Source organism: Caretta caretta, chromosome 22, assembly GCF_965140235.1.
Source record: "Caretta caretta isolate rCarCar2 chromosome 22, rCarCar1.hap1, whole genome shotgun sequence".
Lineage (NCBI taxonomy): Eukaryota > Metazoa > Chordata > Testudines > Cheloniidae > Caretta > Caretta caretta.
Genome location: NC_134227.1, coordinates 8,457,993 through 8,479,203, shown reverse-complemented (window position 1 = coordinate 8,479,203; position 21,211 = coordinate 8,457,993). Strand labels below are relative to the sequence as shown.

Here is a 21,211-nt window from a genome sequence, read left to right as displayed (position 1 = left end):
AACTGCCTCCTACACCAGCTCCTTTACTGGGGTAAGCAGGAGGATGGGGCATGCCAGTAGACAAAGTGGGGGCAAGATGGGGCGGGACAAGAGGGAGCCAAACTCTACTAAGCTTGGGCCTCGACTAGCTCCCTTCTGGAGCTGACATCAGCGGTGGAATTTAGAGTAGTCCTCCTGCTGCTCTAATGTCGGCCAGGACCAAGCGGCCAGGGACCAAGGAACCACAGCTGGCTACTTGCAGCCACCACTGGCCACTCAGATGTAGCGGGTCCTGTGCCATCATTTAAGTCCATCTAGCTATCAAGCTACTTGCAGGCAGGCACTCACTAGCTCTCCCTTTTCATTCTGTCTACCTAGCTAGCTGTGCACCCAGGTACTTTATATGGCCCTCATCACTGTGATACCTGTGCAAGGCAGATGTGAAATGCTGCCCAGTTAGAAGGGGAGTGTTGTATACCGCTGCTCGGCACTGGTGTCAATGGCTTTGCATGGTGCATGGCAGTGCAGAAGCAAGCTCTAGGAGTTAAAGCGGGCAGATACATAGTGCATAAGGCTCTGGAAGGGATCTCTGCAATGGGGAGGTGGTGTCAAATCCCCCTGTGCAGAGCTAGGACTTGGATGGCGCATGGGCCTTGTGTTCCCTGGTCAGTTTTGTCCGACGTGCACGGAGGCGTGTGCCGCAGCTGGTGTGCTAATGGCAGCTATAGCTAAAGTAGCACAAATGTTTCCATTTTAACTCCTTGTTTTCAATCCTCCGCAATGTTCCAAACCTTTCATCTCCCAGGCTGAAGCTTTCCAGGTCCCGTCTCTACCTGATTCCCCCCCCGGCGGTTTGAGCAAAAAATGTCTGACCCTTTTTGAATGAGAGGACAGAGGGAAACATTCCCAGTCCCCGTTATAGAAACAAAAAAGTGCTTGGATCCCTTTATTTGAACAGCTCCAGCATCAACATGTCAGGGGTCTGAGCATTGAAGTTCAGCTTGGAAATAGCCCACGTTGAAGAAAAGTGTTGCTGGGAAAATTGGGTTTGATTTGAGTGAGCTTACGAGGGTTTGGAAATCAAATTTCACATACAGGTGGTGCTGTGGGCCCGATTCTCAATTGCAGCAAGGCTCTTTTACACACACACACCACCAAAGTAAAGAAGCCTTAATGTGAGTGAAATGTTCACCTTCCTTACTGAGCCTTTGGGCTGCCACAGCAGTGTAAAGGGGTCTTAGTGTGACTGAGAAGCAGTCTGTAGTCTGTAGCCCAGACCATGCATGCGTGGCCTAACGAGCTAGGCAGCATTTCCTGCCCACTCTGAGGTCCGTCCTGCAAGGTGCTGAGTGCTCTTCCCAGAAGCACCTGAGTAATCCCATGGATTTTGATGATTTCGGGGTCTGTGCGGTCTGCCCTGGAAGAACTGAGCCTTTGCTGTCTAATGTAATGGGCATTGACCTGTGCCGTTGAAAATGTAGTGCATCCCCGCAGAAAGTTTTTAGCATCCTTGCAAGCAGAAGTCCTTGGGTTCACTGTGCACCTTGCGTGAGATTCTGTGCTGTGCCTGTTTTCCATGGGGCAAGGGAGGGCTAAGATGGCTTGATGCACCCTCCCCAGCTTGGGCTGCTCTGAGGGCTGGAGGGCCCCCTGGCATAACCTAAAACCGCTCTGGGAGCCTAGCTGCATTGCCACAACCTGTCCACACAGTACTGCCTAGAATCCACACCGTGTGCTGCAGACCTACCTACAACACATTTTCCCATCCCTAGTCCTACCCCCAGCATGTCCCCTCCACGTGGGCTTGCAAGGGGTTCCTCCAGTCGAAGGGCAATCTGATGGTGGTCTTCCACAGTGCCTACACTGGAGAAATCCTCCCCTGGCCAGTTATGGGGCTTTTAGGGCCTCTTCATGCTACTCCAGCTCTTTTTACAAGATGTAAAGGGTCCCAGAGGGGAGGATCTCCGCGGACTATCCTGGGGTGTCTAGAGGAATAAACCCAGTTTATAGAACTGTTTTAACCTAGACAATTCCGTTAAGAAACTACATTAAAAGAATATCACAGTTGCAGAATATCAGGGCTAAGCACCTATTGCTTGCACCCTCCCCCCACTCTGCTGCCTTGTGTGTACGCCATTATGTGACTGTCTGTTTGCATGGCCGCATCAGCTTCTCAGATAGTACCATGTGACAGCAATGGAGCTGGCTGGAGATTTCCAGATGGAATGCTTTTCCTTTGGATTTGTCAAAAGGGAAACGTTTTGCGGTAATGTTAATTTTGACAACATTTTGTTTGTGGGGGCGGGGCGGAATGGAGCATTTTGATTTTCCGTTTAAAAATGACTCTTCATTTCAACTTTTTTAAATCCTAGAAATATAGGACTGGAAGGGACCTCGACAGGTGTGAGGCAGAACTAAGTATTATCCAGACCATCTCTGACAGGTGTTTGTCTAACCTGCTCTTAAAAAACTCCAATGATGGAGATTCCACCACCTCCCTAGGCAATTTATTCTAGTGCTTAGCTACCCTGACATGTAGGAAGTTTTTTCTAATGTCCAACTTAAATCTGCCTTGGTACAATTTAAGCCCATTACTACTTCTCAGTGGTTAAGGAGAACAATTTATCACCCTCCTCTTTATAACAGTCTTTTAGGTACTTGAAGACTATTACCATGTTCCCCCCTCTGTCTTCTCTTCACCAGTCTAAACAAATCCAATTTTCTTTCCTTGTAGGTCATTTTTTCTAGACCTTTAATCATTTCTGTTGCTCTCCTCAGGACTTTCTTGAATTGGTCCACATATTTCCCAAAGTGTGGTGCCCAGAACTGGACACAATACTCCAGTTGAGGCCTTATCAGTGCTAAGTAGAGTGGAAGAATTACTTCTTGTCTTGCTTACAACACTTCATCTAATATATTCCCAGAATGATATTTGCTTTTTTTGCAACAGTATTACATTGTTGACTCCTATTTAGTTTGTGATCCACTATGACCCCCAATCCCTTTCTGCAGTACTCCTTCCTACGAAGTCATTTCCCATTTTGTATTTGTGTAATTGATTGTTCCTTCCTAAGTTTAGTACTTTGCATTTGTTCTTATTGAATTTCATCCTATTTGCTTCGAACCATATCTCCAGTTTGTCAAGATCATTTCAAATTCTAATCCTGTCCTCCTAAGCACTTGCAACCCATCCCATCTTGGTATCCTCTGAAACTTTACTCTCTAAGTATGCTCTAAGTATGATTATCCAAATCATTTATGAAGATATTGAATAGCACCAAAACCGGGACAGATCCCTGCAGGGCCACACTCAGTATGCCCTTCCAGCTTGATTGTGAGCCACTTATAACTGCTCTCTGAGTACACTTTTCCAACCTATTGTGCACCCACCTTATAGTAGGTTCGTTAGGCTATATTTCTCTAGTTTGTTTATGAGAAGGTCATGTTGACAGTATCAAAAGCCTTATTCAAATCAAGATAGATCACATGTACTGCTTCCCTCTATCCACCAGGCTTGTTACCCTGTCAAAGAAGGATATTAGGTTGGTTTGACATGGTTTGTTCTTGACAGATCCATTATTGACTGTTCCCTTATTTTCTTCTAGGTGCTTGCTTACAAATGGTTTGGTTATTTGCTCCATTATCTTTCCAGATACCAAAGTTAAGCTGACTGGTCTATAATTCCCTGGATTGTCTTTATTCCCCTTTTTATGGATAGGGCCTATATTTGCCCTTTTATCAGTTCTCTGGGATCTATCCTGTCGTCCATGAGTTCTCAAAGATAATCACTCATAGGCTCAGAAATCTCTTCAGACCATTCTTAAAGTATTCTAGGATGTATTTCATCAGGATCTACTGACTTGAAGACATCTAACTTGTCTAAGAAACTTGTCTTAATTTTTTCTTTTCCTATTTTAGCCTCAGATCCTACCCCGTTTACAGTGATGTTCACTGTGTTAGTCATCCATTCACTAACTTTTTTGTGTGTGTGAAAACTGAAACAAAAAAGACATTTAACACTTTGACCATTGCTTTGTTTTCTGTTATTGTCTTTCCTCCTCATTGAGAAATGGGCCTACCCTGTACTTGGTCTTCCTGTCATGTATTTTTAAAATGTTTTCTTGTTGTTCTTTGTCCCTAGCTAGTTTAATGTCGTTATTTGCCTTCGCATTTCTAATGTTGTCCTTAGCTGCTTGTGTTCATTTTTTTTTTATATATTCATCCCTCATAATTTGACCTAGTTTCCACTTTTTGTATGACTCTTTTGAGTTTCAGGTAATTGAAGGTCTCCTGATTAAGCCAGGATGGTCTCTTACCACACTTAATCTCTTTCCTATGCATTGGGATAGTTTGCTGTTGTGCCCTTAATAATGTCTCTGTAAAACAAAAAAACTGCCAACTCGCCTGAATTCTTTTTTCCCTTAGACTTGCTTCCCACGGGATCTTGCCTACCAATTCTGAGTTTTCTAAAGTCTGCCACCTTGAAGTCTATTGTCTATATTCAGCTGTTTTCCCTCCTACCATTCCTTAGAATAATGAACTCATCATTTCATGATCACTTTTACCCATGCTGCCTTCCACCTTCAAATTCTCAACCAGTTCCTCCCTGTTTGTCAGAATCAAATCTAGAACAGCCTCTCCCCTAGTCACTTTCTCCACCTTCAGTAATGCAATGCATTGGAGATAACTTTTTAAGAACTTGTTGGATAATCTGAGCCCCGCTATATTTTCCCAACAGGTGTCTGGGTAGTTGAAATCCTCCATCACTGTCGAATCCTGTGCTTTGGATGATTTTGTTAGTTGTTTAAAAACAGCCTCATCCATGACTTCTTCCTAGTTAGGTGGTCTAAGTAGACCCTACCGTGACATCACCCTTATTTTTTTTGCCTCTTTTATCTTTACCCTAAGACTCTCAAGAGGTATGCCTCCCACTTCTGTCTCAACCAAGTGTATCTTTGCTACCCAAAACCACAACTCTTCCCTTTTCCCCTGCCTGTCCTTCCTTAAAAAGCTGTACCCTTCTATAGCAATATTCCAGTCATATGAATTATCCCATGAAGTCTCCGTGATGCCAATTATGGCATAATTGTGGTTGTTCACTAGAATTTGTAGTTCTTCTTGTTTATTCCCCATGCTTCTTGCATTAGTGTACCGACATCTACGATGTACATTATATTTCCCCTCTATAGTTCCTCCTTGCTCCTTTGTCCCTGCTGTGATTGTCCATGTTCCCCCAGCTTCTGAACCTTCACCTAGGTCTCCATGTTTTGGACTTACCTGTGAGCTTGTGTCTCCTGCCCCTGTTGAACCTAGTTTAAAGCTGCCCTCACTAAGTTAGCCAGTCTGTATCCAAAGATACTCTTCCAGTTCCTTGCTAGGTGGTCCCCATCTCTGCTCATCAGTCCTTCTCGCAACAGCATCCCATGGATGAGAAAGCCAAAGCCCTCCTGGCACCACCATCCACACAGACAATAATATAAAATTGTTTTTTAAAAAGAGAATTTGAACACCACCTTTCGATTGCCATGAAATGATTTTTTTTCCCCTGAAATTTTTTGTTTCATGGCAAATTTTGTATTTTGTTTTGTTTTTCATTCCTGTTTTGGAACAGAAAAAAATTCAAAATCTTGGAATTTCCCACAACGTGGAAAATCCAGTGTTCACCCAGCTTTAAATATCTACACCACACTTGCATGCATGGAGGAGACCAAGGAGAAAGCAGAATATAGCCAGGTCATGGTAGTTGGAGAAGACAGAAGGCAGAAAGACTGGAGCCACTGGCCCTTGTCTTACTCTTAAAGGGGCTAGTTTAGGCACCCAAGAAGAGGTCTACATAGATCTGCCTCCTTATTTGCATAATAGGCTGGGCTAACTCAGTAGAAGCCACTACTCATGGATTGGTGGATGTGTACTCCAGAAAGATTTGCTTTAATGCTCTGAAAATGCCTGGTTTTTAAAATCTAAACATGCCATGGGTGGAGATGCTGAGAACCTGGCTATCCTATGCCTGAGCAGTGGGGGAAGTTTGATGCTCCTCCCAGTGCTGTAACATTCCCTAGTGACTCCGCAAAAGCCTGTGTGGGAACCCCATGGGGTTGGGGTGAGAATGGGCAGCAGCATCTCTCCTTCCCCTAAACATGCCAGACCCCATCAGCATTAATACCCTGGCTTTCCCCTCTGCCTGGTAGAATTTCCCCGCCTCCCCCCAAACCCCACTACTGGTGTGCAGGGAGCAATTCCCTGGCATCACAGCTTCAGGAAGAGCTGTGCTCTCATGGTGGAGCTAGAGATAGCAGAAGTCAGCGTGGGGGCTCAGAGCCTCCTTGCTGACGGCCCAGGCCTGGCAAGCACCCTTCCCTGCTGCATGGCCCCTGCACAGCGGATTTGGCCAATACATCCACCGAGCTGCAGAGCTACAGCCCTACGGTCCCCTGGCCTAGCCCTACTCCTACTTGCTCAATGCATGCTATGGCTGGGGAAGAGAACATCTCCATAGCACACAGCACTTTGAAACTCCTGGCTTCCCTCCTCAGAGACAGTCATACCAATTCCACTGAAACCCAGACCTTGCATGGCCCATATGTCTCCCAGGGCATTTGGCCTGGAGTCTGTGTCGTCCAGTTTCCACTGCACACGCTATGCTGCATGTTAGCTTTGATATAGCTGCACAGTAGTTACTGTCCCGGGTTGAAAGACATTTCCTTTAACAATAAGCACTCCAAGGAACGAGTCCATCCCATGAACCAACAGCCTAATAAATCACTTGATAGCAAATCAACTTCTTATTTTTTTTCACTTAAAAGAGCATCAAAAAAGGTTCTTATGCCATAACAAGACTGTTCACCCCATCCAGTGATGGGGGGGACCCCTAGTCTATCTGATGGTAGCGAAAGTTTGCTTTAAATACCACACATCTGGATTCAGGATCTGCCTTCCAAATAAAATAGCTGAGTCATGAGCCCACCTCCCCCTTCCAAAAAACCAACCTAAAACCCCACCAGGGTTTGTAATGGAAACACTAAGTGACTCCAGCTGGAACGTCTGTTCAATGTGATTTCCATTCCACCAGCCACATCAAAGCCAGACTCCTGTGAGTTATGCGCTGAACATCACAAGTGGGATTAAAATCATGTTGAATAGTTTGATATGCCATAAACTATTTATACTGCCGGAGCCTAGTGGCTGTATTGAAATTCACATCCTGTGTGCCAGGATGGAGACGGGCTGGCTCGCTGCTTCGCCAGACCCGTTTGTGGAAGCTCAGCGCCTCTGCGCACCATGTGGTTGCTCATTTCAATGCCTTTTTTAATGGGCCTGTAGGTTTGTGCTTTTCTTTAAGTGAGATGGAGGTAAAGGAATGAGAATTCAGGGGAAGTCAGTGACAGCAAGGTCAGGGGCGTGGGATTCTAACCGATGTAACGACAGTTCCTGGTACCAAAGTATCTGAGAACTTCAGATCGTATTTATACTCGCAACATGCCTGGGAGGCAGGGCAGGGCTGGGCTGCGTTCCCCACTGTATAGTGGGGGAACTGACTCACAGAGAGACTAAGTGACTTGGCCAAGATCACAGATGTTCAAGCAAAGAATTTAACTTGGTCTCCTGAGTCCCACACTAGCACCTAGGCCGCCAGACCATCCTTCCTCTCTAGGCAAGAGCGGGTGGAGATGAAAACTGGTCCTGGCATGAGCAGAGGCTCAAAGTGGTAGTGAGGGTGAAGGGGATAAAGGTAGCTATGAGTCACCTTTCATGCAGGGATCTGTAAGCATTTCATGGACATTCGTGCGAGAGCCCTCCCAGCGCCTTTGCCTCGTAACTGTTCCCAGTTCGCTGCGTCTCTAACCGGATCGCTGCTTTCCACACGTAAGCTGGAGCATTGTAGGACGTTGTAACAGCAAGCGGGTACTGAAGGGGCTGTGCGTCTCCCATTTGTCATGGCGGTTTCTCCCCTAGATGGGCAGAAGGTGCTGCCTTGCTGCTCTTCCTCCCCCTCCGCTCAGTGCAAGTGTTAGAATCAGTGCTCTTTCAAATGATGCTGCTAATCCTGGGGGCCCCCTTGAAGGGGGCCTCACTCTCAACAAGACGGCTCAAGATGTCAGTGGTGCAGTAGGGTGCAATAAGAGCTGCACCATGCTCTCTGGTGAAATCATCCATCCCACAGGGAATCGTGACGGCTTTCTTTGCTCCTGAGCTACACCGGGGAACAGCACAGATTCCTTCCTCCTCCTGATTAACAGGGAACCTCCATCCATGCGCCACAAACACACACGTCACTAACAGCTTCCGCGCGCACACACTTCCCACCCACTGACATGGCTGTTTAGAGCAAGGAGGTCATACACCAAACTTCTGATGCAGGTGGCTGGTGGGCTAGTTGCATGGCACTGCAGAGGACTCCAGCTTTGGTCAGACTCTCTGATATCCTTTTGTTTCACAGCACCTTACAAGGTACTGGTCAACATGAGCAAGGGCATGAGAGTCTGCCCCTCTGCTTGTACTTGCCTTGCTCCTTGGGTCCCTGGAGGCAGCATATATGTTCTTTCCCCTGCTTCCAGCTCCACACATGCCCTGCATGTGTAAGCTTTGACTCTCCCCGCAAACAGAGTAATAGAGTCAATGGAGATCCAGCAAACTTCTTAAGCACGTATCTAAGAGTCTGCCTTCACTGCAGCGTTAACTCAGGTGACCAGCACCTAGGCTAGCCTAGCCCGAATGTGAGCAGCCACACTGCGTCACCCTACCCCGCATGGCTGCATCTTCGTTGGTGCTGCTCTTCCCCTCTTGGGGTGCTAGGACTTCTGCGGACATATCGCATGGATCTTAAAGCTGCCAAAGAAGCTGACAGGTTTCAGAGTAGCAGCCGTGTTAGTCTGTATCTGCAAAAAGAACAGGAGTACTTGTGGCACCTTAGAGACTAATCAATTTATTTGAGCATAAGCTTTCATGAGCTGCAGCTCACTTCATCGGATGCATTCAGTGGAAAATATAGTGGGGAGATTTTATATACACAGAGAACATGAAACAATGGGTGTTACTGTACAGACTGTAACAAGAGTGAACAGGTAAGGTGAGCTATTACCAGCAGGAGAGCGGGGCGGGGGTGAAACCTTTTCTAGTGATAATCAAGGTGGGCTATTTCCAGTCTACGTAAAAGAATAAATGGACACAAATCAGACGTCAAGAATGATAACATTCAAAAACCAGTTGGAGAACACTTCAATCTCTTTGGTCACTCTATTACAGACCTAAAAGTTTCAGAGTAACAGCCATGTTAGTCTGTATTTGCAAAAAGAACAGGAGGACTTGTGGCACCTTAGAGACTAACCAATTTATTTGAGCATAAGCTTTCGTGAGCTACTGCTCACTTGAGCTGTAGCTCACGAAAGCTTATGCTCAAATAAATTGGTTAGACCTAAAAGTGGCAATTCTTTAACAAAAAAACTTCAAAAACATACTCCAACGAGAGACTGCTGAATTGGAATTAATTTGCAAACTGGATACAATTAACTTAGGCTTGAATAAAGACTGGCAGTGGATGTGTCATTACACAAAGTAAAACTATTTCCCCATGTTTAGTCTCCTCCCTCCCACCCCCACCCCACCCCCGACTGTTCCTCCCAGGTTCTTGTCAACTGCTGGAAATGGCCCACCTTGATTATCACTACAAAAGGTTTCTCACCCCCCCTTCCCCCCCCCCCCCCCCGCTCTCCTGCTGGTAACAGCTCATCTTACCTGATCACTCTCGTAACACTGGGTATGGTAACACCCATTGTGTCATGTTCTCTGTATATGTAAAATCTCCCCACTGTATGTTCCCCTGTATGCATCCGATGAAGTGAGCTGTAGCTCACAAAAGCTTCTGCTCAAATAAATTTGTTAGTCTCTAACTTTCCAAGAAGCTGAGCAGCTTAGCTTTTTTCCCAAAGAATTGTGAGAGAATGTGTCTGTCCTTTCGGGCACAAGGGGGCAATTGGAGGACTACTGGCAGGCAAGGCATGTAGCCTGTGTCCTCACTACTAGCCCTAGAGGAAGCAGCACCTGGGCTTTAGCCTTTACCCCTCACCCGGCCAGCTGGCCTGGGTTTAGCAGCACTGAACTCAGGTGAGAGGGTTCTGTGTGTGGACAGGAGCGGGATTAGGGACAACACCCAAGTAAGAGCCCTTGCTAACTCCGCAGTGAAACATACCTCCAAGTCACTGAAGCCAATGAGTACTCAGGGGCTCAAAGATAGGCATTTGCCTTCCTGAATCGGGGCCCAAGCCAGTAGTCTTGATCCTGTTCATACCAAATAATGTTTGGTGAATGAGATTATGCAATATATGTGTATACGTGGACATGCATGTATGCACTCCTCCCAGCTGGCTGCCGGCTGGGTCAAGTCAATTCAATCATTCGAATTAATTGCAAGCAGCCAGGAAGGAATTATAATTGTAACTGAGTAGCATTACATTATGGTGAGTTATCATTTATGTAAATGTCTTTTTAAAAATATTTGCAGGTGTCTCCCTTTGTTACGGGGAATCTCTGGAACATTACCAGAGCATTAGAAAGCACAATCCCATTTGGGACAGGAAAGATCAAAGACTTTTTAATTCATTTTCTCCTTCTTCTTTTTATCTACATTTTTTAAGTGCAGAAGGGAGCCCTGCTCCTTTTTATACAAAGAGGCTCCTCTATAAATCCTAAACACAGCTACTAAACCATCAAACAATGGGGAAGCTACTAAAGAGAAGTGTGATTCATATTTAACAAAGGAAGGTGATTAGCTGTTGTTGTATAACAATGGGGAAGTGTCAGGACACCTGCAAATGAATTAGGAGCGCGCTATATATCTCTGAGCTGTTGTGTTAGCACATCTCATTTATATTCCCAACTGCTCTGCCTTTATTGCCATTTGAATTGCACATTTTTAAATGAGATTAGGGTAAATTGAAAATACTTGTAATTTCCCATCAAGGAGGCAGGTGGCTGTGCTCACAACAAAGCAGGGAGCTGGCAGCGTAAATTCTGCCCACCTAATGAGGTGGGAGCCCGGTGAAGGAGAAGGTAGCTCAGCATCCTGCTTTGCTGTCCAGATATTTATTCTTCTGTCTTACTGTCTTCTGTCCCTCTGAGATGACCACCTCTCTGCATGACCTCCCCACTCCTATGAATCCTGCCAAGCTCACTCACAGGGGCTAACTCTGCCGCTCCCTTGTTTTGCTTCTCAGCGAGCTCAGCCCAGTGAGGTCCTGCAGAAAGGATGTCTTCCGTCTGAGGTGAGCTCCGCACAGCTCTGATTCGCTTGGTGTGCCCTAAGGAACCACCAGGGAGAGCCTGGAGCAGCATCTGTCTTACTTTGGACCCAATCCTGAAGGCACCAAGGACCAACAATGCCTATTTTTGCAGGAGAGCTTTCTTCCTCCCCAGCCTCTTCTCTGGCGTTCAGCCCATTGTGGGTGCACTAGCCTCGGCTGCAGCTCTTATCACTGGAAAGTGCTGTCGGATGGGGGCTCAGTGGCTTAGGTGAAATGGATTGTTCTGGTAATACCGCCCTCCTGGATGAGGCAGCAGCAGCAGGAATTGGACCTGGGATCTATGTTTCTAAGAGTATAAACCTCGGTTGTCTGAGCTAGTAGCTCATTGCCTGCTAGGTGTGACCTAGCCACCAGTAGGAGACAGAGCACCACCCCAAGAGGAGCACGGAAAGTGCATGTTAGCCAGGAATCTCTGAGGTTCTATAGCCTGGGGTCACACAGAAGCTCACATTAAGATGAGCCAAATGGTCCCTTCTAGCCTCATAATCTATGAATCCCCCTGGGGGGGAGGGTCCTCCCAGCTCAGGGCCAAGGCAAGACAGTACAGTGGGGTGGGGGTGAAACATACTCATTCTGTACCTGTGTGTGGGTAGATGGAGGTGTGACATACCAAGGTACAATCTAGACTAACATATCACCCCTGCCCTGCAACCTTGGGTGCCTTTCAATGTGTGGCTGAAGTAGCTCCCACCTGGAACATTCACAGCCTCTCAGCATACAAGCCCTACCCTGAGTATCTGGGTATAACTGCAGCCTGTTAACCACACTTGGGTTACACTCTGGCTGTCACCAGCCTGGGTTATACTACAGGGTGACCCCAACACACCCCAGTCCCAGATTTCCCCCCAGCATTGTATGTCCTGTGCTGCCCAGCCCTCTCCTGGACCGTGCAAAATATTTTAAGTTCATTATTCCTTTACGGGAACAATAAGCCAGCTCATTAATTCAAATAGTTATTCAGACACTTCAATTTACGCACACTGGATTAGATAAAACAGTAAAACAAGTTTATTAACTATAAAGAGAGATTTTCAATGAATACAAGTAATGAGGCATAACAGTCAGAAATGGTTACAAGAAAAATAAAGATAAGGCATTTACTAATACCTAGCTTAACAAACTGTATCAGATTCAAGCAAAGTTTCTCACCACATGTTTTCAGCAGTCTTCCTGGCTGAACCCCTCCCCCATAGTCCAACGCTTACTACCTTTTTCTCTTTAGGTGCAGTGAATGCCATAGGCAGAGAGAAAGGGGTATCTTGGGGTGCCAGTCCCCCCGCTGAGAAGCATTTCCAGCTGGGAGCAAGGCAACAAGCAGGAACTCCATGCTGATTCTTTGCTAAGATGTTTTGCCCCAGTCCCTTCCCTGCCAAAGAATAGCCACTAGCAGGTAATGATCTATTAGCCTTGTTTACACTTGGCTGAGGCATCAGCTTCCCCTCTGTCTCCAAGGAACTGGTTTAGCCACTCCCTAGACTTCTCTGGAAAACATACTTTTAGTCGTGATCTCAGTTTATGTTTATAATTTCACACACAACACTGCTATGTGCATTTTGCCATGACATTACCGATCAGCAAATTAGGAGTTTTTAAATGATACTTCAGAAGGCATACCTTGGACAAACATTATTACAATAGTGGCTTTTAGGGTGTGAACACAGGGGAATAGTCGATCATAGGAGGATATCATTCTTCAAGGCTGTTAACGTTTCCACCACCATGAAGTTAACTGAAAAAGCTAAATTTAAAGAGAGAAGCTAGGGAAAGCAGCTTGTTGGATCCTTAAAGATGTCTCATTCTTCATCTCCAAATTTCTGATGGGAATGCCAAGCTGGGGAGCATCTTTCTTGTGTTGTCTTGCCTGGATATCCATCTCACCACCATCTGTTCTGTGCTGTCTGGTTCAGCTAGCCTGACTCTATCATATGAGACGAGCACTTGGGTTATTGCACATGTGAGGAACGCCCATAACTCAGCATCTCTATAGATGCAGGAGCCTGTTCTTTCACAAGGCGGAGGGGAACTGGCTGCTCTGGGAGTTTTCAACAAACCACTTTACGGCTTCTCTGCTCAGCCTACAGGACCAGCGCACCCTCCAGTGTACATCTGCCCGGAAAAAGTGCCCGACTGGCATCCCTGGGAATGCAGAGATGGTACATTGTCAATGACAGGTTCCCCCTACCAATGTTCCTCATGGAAGTCCCACAGATATCTAGCAGGGAAAGGGTGAGCACAAACCAAATTCAGCACGGACACCCACTGCAGAACACACCATGCAAACGAGCCCCATTCTGCGCCACTCTAAAGGGGTTTTGTGTTTTCCTCTTCACAAGCGAGGCAGGTATCTCATGAACAAATGACACCCCGTTGGATGACAAGCTGGTGAGCTCCGAGCAATGAGACTCTGCTCCCATCTCCTGGAGACCTGCCACTTCTTTGGGGACTGATGCCCCTGACCACCACCACTAGCTCTGCCCACTCTGCTGCTTAGCATTAATGAGAGGCAGCTGTCAAGTTTGTCACCAAAAAGACTCTGCCTGCATACGTCCAGTGGAGTGCTGAACTGCTCTCTCTCTGTCTCTCTCTGAGCCCTGTTTGAAAGAAGTATGACAGAAGGAGGCTAGAGAGAGCTAGTGAAACGTGAGCTAAGGGGAAGCAAACACAGTGGATGTGCTAGCCACCTGGATCATAATACCTTTGTGATACAGTCAGGACCATTGGACACCCTTGGGAGGGAGGAAGGACGTTTCGGTTCGTAGATACAAGGATGTGTAGAGTTTAAAGCCAAAAGGGACCATTAGATCTTCCTGTCTATCACCAGCGATAGAATTTCATGCACTTACTCCTATACCCAGCCCCATATCTTGTGCTTGGTTAAAGCTTCTTCCAGGAAGGCCTCCAGGCTTGATTTGAAAACAACAAGAGATGGGGAATCCCCCGCTTCCCTTGGTGGAGTGTTCAAATGGTTAAATCACCGTCACAGATTTGTGACTAATGTCCAGTTTGGCTAAGCCAATGGGCCTGCAGCCAGGACCCTGGCATTCTGTTCCTGGCTCTTCCACTGACGATCATGCAAGAAGCAGCAGGGTCATGGCTTGAGCTATATGGGAGGACCTTTGGGGACTCTAGGCTCCTCTGGCCCTTGTGTGTGGGAGCACAAGGACGGCGATGATGTCTATCCCCCTCTACAAGGGGGAAGCTCCTTATGCCCTGCATATCCCTACAGGGCGAGGAGCAATCCAGGCTTTACTCTCTCCATGCCTGGGGTGAAATGTGGGGTTAATAGCAGTGCCTCCCTCCATACAACGGGCTAGCTATGCTCACCTACGTCAGTGGGCCCCTAGGCGGGTACAGTTAAGAAGCTCCTTGGATGGAAGCTGCATCATTGCAATGTGTTCCAATCAGCATTCAAAGGAAGCCAGTTTCCTAGGTTCAGAAGAATTTAGTCAACTGCTTCTCCCTTTGTTACTTTTCATGCCCTGCTGCCTGGTTCCAGTGTGATACACAAAGGCCAGAACCTTGCCCTCTGAGTGACTAAAGCTAGGCTCCTAAATCCCCACATTTAGGCACCTAAAATAAAAGCAGCCTCATGACCCAGGGTTCCCATGTCCCCACTCAAGTCAACAGGAGCTGTGGGAGCTCTGAAACTCATCCCACTTTTAGGTGCCACCCTGGTGAATAGTGGAGCCACGCATGCTGGTGTCAGCCACTGGTGAGCGTGTGTTCCAGGTCGTTCTCTGGGCCAATGCCAGTCTGTTATAGCCCCAGCTGTGGAGCCTTGGCTCGTTAGCTCAAGCTGCAGCAGCTCATGCCCATAGCTCCGGAAGTCCCCTATTCAGCCCCCAGTATGTCGGCCAGGAGGGCAGCTGAATGAGATTGGTGTGAAGGCTGAGACCATGGCTGAGAGAGACCACAGCTGGGATTCTCAAAGCTGCCTAGGGGATTTCAGCACCCAATTCCCATTCATTTTAATAGGCTCTTGGCATCCAAATCCCACAGGCAGCGTTGAGAATCCCAGCTGAGGTCTCTCTCAGCCGTGCCTTCAGACCAAAGGTGGCCTCCCCTGGGGCAGCATCACTGATATTTCCCACACAAGCACAGGTGCAATCCTAGAGCGCTTGTACTGGTCTCCAAGAGGGCAGTGGGAGGATCCCCCTGCTTTTAGTAGTAGGTCCCATAGGAAAACAAGCTGCTAGTGGAGGATGAGGAATCTGTGCAGGTGGTGGCAGTGGTCAGCTGACTTCCCCTCTGTGATTGCGGCACATGAAATTGGCTTGCAGAGGGCTGATTTCTAACCCCAGTGGAGGCTCCAAAGCATACAAAAGAACTGACTTTCTGGCCATGCCTATCCCAGCATCCAGATCTATCCCGGATGGATGTCCCCCTGCGGACCTGCCTCTTCACAAAGGCAGCTGTACCCTCCTAGGCCTGATTGAACCTCACCCTTACTGAGCTCTGAGTCGTGAGCTCCTTTTGTATTTCTGGGTACTTAGATCACAGTGTAAGGAATCCATGTTCTATAAACAAAGTCTCTACACCAACCTTGGACCACGGCCTGGATCCCTGCTGCTTCACGTGAACGAAACAAAAACCTTTCATTGGAACTAGGAGTAGATCCCTTATCCTCTCTGTGGTCCAGACACTAGCAGGCAGCGACACAGACACAGAGAAAGCTAGGACATCACATTGGGAAATGCCTTGGCTTCCTAGAAGACTTGTTGATAAAGCCAAGCTCTATAGAGCTTTTGCTAAGCAATATAAGACATGTGAAAGTGGATCAGACCCAGGGTCCTTGTAGTCCAATATCCTGTCTCGTACAGTGGCCAGATGCTTCAGTAGAAGATGTAAGAACCCCACAGTAGTAGATGTGGGATCATCTTCCCCAATCCCGGTCTCAGTTCATTAGAGATCAGCTTAAACCCTGAAGCTTGGGGTGTAATAACCCTGTCATTAACTAAGTCTGGGTAGTCTTCATAGCCATATAAATGTCCAACCCTTGTTGAAGCTTTCTTTTCTTTTCTTTTCTTTTCTTTTCTTTTTCTTTACCTCTCTTCTAAATGTTGGGTAGTAAGTATTTTAGACTCTTATCATATAAAAGGCAAAATACAGAGTATCAGTCTAAAGAAAGGTCTGTGACACCAGTTAGGACTTGGCAGGGATGATTAGGCTGATGAAAGAGAGTAAATGCCACTTTCAAGGTAATAGATGCACAAAAAATCATCATTACAGAGTGCAGTGTGAGACAGGAACATTTCAAAGCAAGACAGTTTATTCCCTTAAATGGGAGTCACAAGCCTCCATTTTTTTTTTTTATGTGAAATGTCATGTCTGAGCTCGTATGTGGATTACATCGTGGTAGATTTAAGAACTCCTAGCCAGCAGGGGAATATTATCAAGTACCATGCAGTGTAGGAATGTGATGGGCACAGCTGGCTTGGAAAGTGCTTCTTGATCCTTTGGGAGGAGAGGCACTAAAGAAATGCAAAGTGATGTCACTGTTAGAGGAGGCCCATCTAACTAATAGGATGGTTCTTCTATTCTAAACTAAATAGGTTCTTATCCCATGCTCATCTCTGCAGCATCTGAGGCCCAGATCCTCAAAGATATTTAGGTGCCCAACTCCCATAGAAATCAGTGGGAGTTAGGCAAAGGTATTTAGGTGCCTATCTGGGGCTGAGTGCCTTCCAGTAGTGAAATAAGTGACGTGTCCACATGTGTGTCATGTGTTTGTCTTCTCATCCTCTCCCTAGGGGGAGAAGCGTGTTCAGGGGAGTGCTTTGTTTTGGAGGGGGCGGATATATAGCTGTTACTCTAAGCTGATGTTAGAGAATTGCAGATCAAAGAAATACACTTTGCCTTTGGCATGGAAGGTGGGAAGATTTGTGATGGGTCTTCATTCCTAAGCGAGTTCATTCCAAAAGTCATGGGCCAACCCCCAAGCACACTCTGTCTCAGGGCTTTACTTTCTTCCGCCAACAAAGGCTTGAAATTCTCTCTTCTCCAACAGTGAAGGCCCTCAAGATAGAGGGGCTCAGGTCACTAGTGATCACTTTCTGTTGTTACTTTCTGTCCACTGTTGGGTGGCTTGGTTGCCTCCAACCCATTGCCAGTGAACAAGTGTCTAGATTATAAGATCACCATCCCCATTGGCAATCACTGGTGCTTCTGCTGGCCTTTACACAGAGGCTGAGATCTAAATGGGCCTTGAAAACAGAATTCCCCAAGAGCTAATTCTCCCAGGTCAAGGGTGGGACCCATTAGTGAGAGAATGAAGGGAGAGCTGGCCAGCTGCTGAAGTGTGCAGGGCACATGTGGGGGATAAACAGAGGCCTTCACTCTTGATGGCTCTAATCCTGGGAATGATGGTGGCAACAGGATGGTCCCAGTGAGCCCCAGGCCTCCTGGGTTCTGTGCCCACATCTGTGGGTACTTGCACAAGTCACGTTTCCAATACTGTGGCCGAGTTTCCCTGTGAGTAAAATGGGGATCACAAAGCCTGCATCCCAGCAGGATCCTGAAGTGCTCCGAGCTTATGGGCTGTAAAAGTCCTGAGCCATTCGCTTTAGAAATGAAAGCAAGCTAGCAAGTCCCCGTGCTGGACCCTTAGCTGATTTTTGGTTCAGTGCATAAGTTATTAACATGAACAATGTGGGAGCATCGGATCTCGCCCCAGGCCATTAAACAGACCACTGAAAGTCTCCCTTGGAAAAGTCCCCATCCCACATGGCTTAGATGGACCCCACTGAAACCCCAGGGCCTGGTTTGCAGAGGTGCAGAACTCCAAGTAAAACTGATGGGAGCAGCAGTTGCTCAACACCTCTGTAAATCAGCCATCCGCCTCCGAGGCCTTGGATAGAGCAGAGTGCCGTAGAGCAGGAGCGGATGGTCCGTGTGGTGTGGTAGTGGGCAAACATGTAAGCAGCAGATCAGCATGTGGACTCTGGGCCGACAGGAATGCATCCTGGCTGCTTGTTGCCTGAGTTCTGTGATTGCAAGAGGGCTCAGCAGCTCTAGAAGAGAAACACATTCTCAGCATACGTTGCACAAGTCTGGCTTGCTGCCTTGTGGGTGGGTGGGTGGGTGTGTCTATGCACAGTGTGCCTAGGAGTGAATATTGTGTGGCTGTATGTTAGGGTGCGACACGTGTCTTTGTGTGGGCCCCTGTGTATACATGCCCAGGTTGTGCGTTTGTGTATGAGAGAGAGAGGTGTGTACGCTAGTTTTTGTGTGTCTGTGTGAGCTGTGATGTGTGCAGTGTGTGCATATCTGTGTGTGTGTGGCTGTGCGTGATGTGTGTGTGCATTAGGATAATTGCTGTGCTGTGTCATTTAGCAGGGGATGGTTCTAGTTTCTTTATCTGTCTTTCAGCTCTTTATCTTGAGTTGTCTCCAGCTGGGATGATCTCTGAATTATTAGCCTCCGAAGCCAGGGGTCAGCCAATGCCTCTGCCCCAGTGTTTGCCCAGATAACAGACAGGGCCAAAAACCAGGCAGGAGAAGAGACGGGGGAAAGAGAAAAATGTCAGGCCTGAACTGGATTTTGACTGGCTGGAGGATCCAGTGAGCATCATGCCTCACCTCCCAGGGAGAGTGCAAATGATGATGAGCTACTGAGTGATCCGTGAGTGCTGCAGATAGATAGATTGGTGATGTAGTCTGAGTACCTATATGTAAGAGGCCTAACTGTCTGGGTTCTTTTGCTAATAGTCTCCTTAGAGAGGAGAGAGAAATGTAGGAAACACATGGGGGTGATACGCTAAAAGCTGACCTGTTTTGTTAGGATCCCTGAGGTACATCCTCCGCAGCCAGAATTAGGAGAAGTCCAGCCATAGACAAGCAGCTCCTGATGGGTGTGTGGCCAAAACTAGGGCCGCAGTGTGATCCAGTGGCTAAGCTGGGGGCTGCCGAGACCTGGGTTGTCTTTGCCGTTCTGCTGTGTGACCTTGGATAAGTTAGTCCCTGCTCTGTTCTGTTTCCTTTCTCTGCCTCGTCTATTTAGACTAAGCAGTTTAGGGTAAGAACTGTCTTGAACAATGCATGTGTACAGCCCCTTTCACAATGGGGCCTGAGCTCCTGCTGCTATACAAATAATCCTGCAATATAAATAACACATGAAGCTCTGAGGAGAGCAGAGTGTACTTGTGAACTAACCCCAATGCTGCAAATGCCCCCCTGTGCTGCCTTTCACACCATCCTTGCTGAACTCAGCAGATGCCCCAGTGTTTGCTGGCACTTGCTCCATCCAAAGCATCCTCTTCAGCCCATCGCTGAGCTGATCTCCGGAACAGCAGGCTCTGAACCTGGTAAAGGCCTCTTAGTCCTTCTGTCTCTTGGAGCGAAGAAAGACGCCCCTTGAGCCGCACTGGGGGTGGAAAGGCCCTGCACAGATTTGGGAAAGAGACCCTGAGACTCATGCAGCAAATAAATGGCAGAGTTGGGAACAGAGCCCGTAAGCCCCAACTCCCCAATTTCTGCTGTATCCCAAAGAGCACATGGCTTCGCCAAACGCTTTGGGGACTCTGGACTTCTGGTGTGAAAGGGTTAAATCAATCACTTGGGTCACATACCTGCCAGTTAGCGTTCACCCACTGCAGCAGAAGGCATGGCAGGGGCTGAGCGATTCACGTTCCCTGGCAGCGAAATACACTTATCCATGTGACAGCTGATGGATTGTCGATGTCTCCTTGCAGACCCGCCTCTCGTCAACTTGTCCGTAGAGCCCCAGCCAGTGCTTGAGGACAACACGGTGAAGTTTCACTGCTCTGCCAAGGCCAACCCAGCAGCAACCCAGTACAGGTAAGATTGCCCGCAAGGAGCTGGCCTCTGTTCATTATGGAGTCTGTTTAACACTGCCCCTACTGGAGTCATGCTCATGTTGGTGTGCTGTACTGGCTGGCCGTATGGAGCTGCTTCCTGTAGCTTGCCTGAGTGCAACCAGTGGTTTTGGAGCTGTTGTGTATTGCTGTGTTTATTACCATGGGTGGCTACACACTGGCAGCTGCTCTTGTGGATTGGATAAGCTGGGCTTTGCCCCAGCTGCACTGACCATGCGATGCATTAGCTGGGGTATAGAGCTACCACTACTCCCTCCTGGAATGGAATGGACCTGCTCCTGCATACCCATTCCCTCTCCTGGCTGAGCAGGGCTGCTGCAGCCAGAGAGGCTGTCTGGTGCTCCAGCCACAATCTCTCCCATTGATAGTGATGTTGTATGTTAATGGACTCCATCTCTGCATCGGCCGCCGGATGCATTTTGCTGCACACACCAAAATCCTTGGTCAGAGATTCACTGGCACTTTAGAGGGGATTAGAGCCCTGGCAGCACGGTGGTGTAACCATATGGTTGAGGACATAACTATCAAAACACACACTGAATGAACAGTTTATTATGGGAGAATTTGGGGCTTGTATGTTTTTTACAGTCTTTTTGAAAGATATAACTTCATTAGCATCTCTGGGCTTCTATTGCACTCTTGGTACCCATGGGCAAAGGCTGTTTAATAGGAACAGTATAAGGCAAAATGCAGGATCATTGACGGCTGCATAGCGTAGAGCAGTGGTTCTCAACCAGGGATACGTGTCCCCTTAGGGTACACAGAGAGGTCTTCTAGGGGGTACAACAGCTCATCTAGATATTTGCCTAGTTTTACAACAGGCTACATAAAAAGCACTAGTGAAGACCATACAAACTAAAATTTCATACAGACAATGACTTGTTTACACCACTGTATGTACTATACACTGAAATGTAAGTACAATATTTATATTCCAATTGATTTATTTTATAATTATATGGTAAAAATGTGAAAGAAAGCAATTTTTCAGTACTAGTGTGCTGTGACACTTTTGTATTTTTATGTCTGATTTTGTAAGCAAGTAGTTTTTAAGTTTGGTGAAACTTGGGGGTACGCAAGGCAAATCAGCCTCCTGAAAGGG

The 21,211-nt window shown here is 47.2% G+C and overlaps 1 protein-coding gene across 3 annotated transcripts in view; it reads left to right on the top strand.

Moving 5' to 3' along the window:
• KIRREL3 (kirre like nephrin family adhesion molecule 3) overlaps window positions 1-21,211 on the top strand; it is a 751,157-nt gene that overhangs the window by 577,620 nt on the left and 152,326 nt on the right. For all 3 annotated transcript variants that reach the window (XM_048827391.2, XM_048827394.2, XM_048827392.2), the window contains one exon: window positions 19,966-20,071. In XM_048827391.2, coding sequence (XP_048683348.1) covers window positions 19,966-20,071 — 106 coding nt within the window. The remainder of the gene's footprint in view (window positions 1-19,965; window positions 20,072-21,211) is intronic.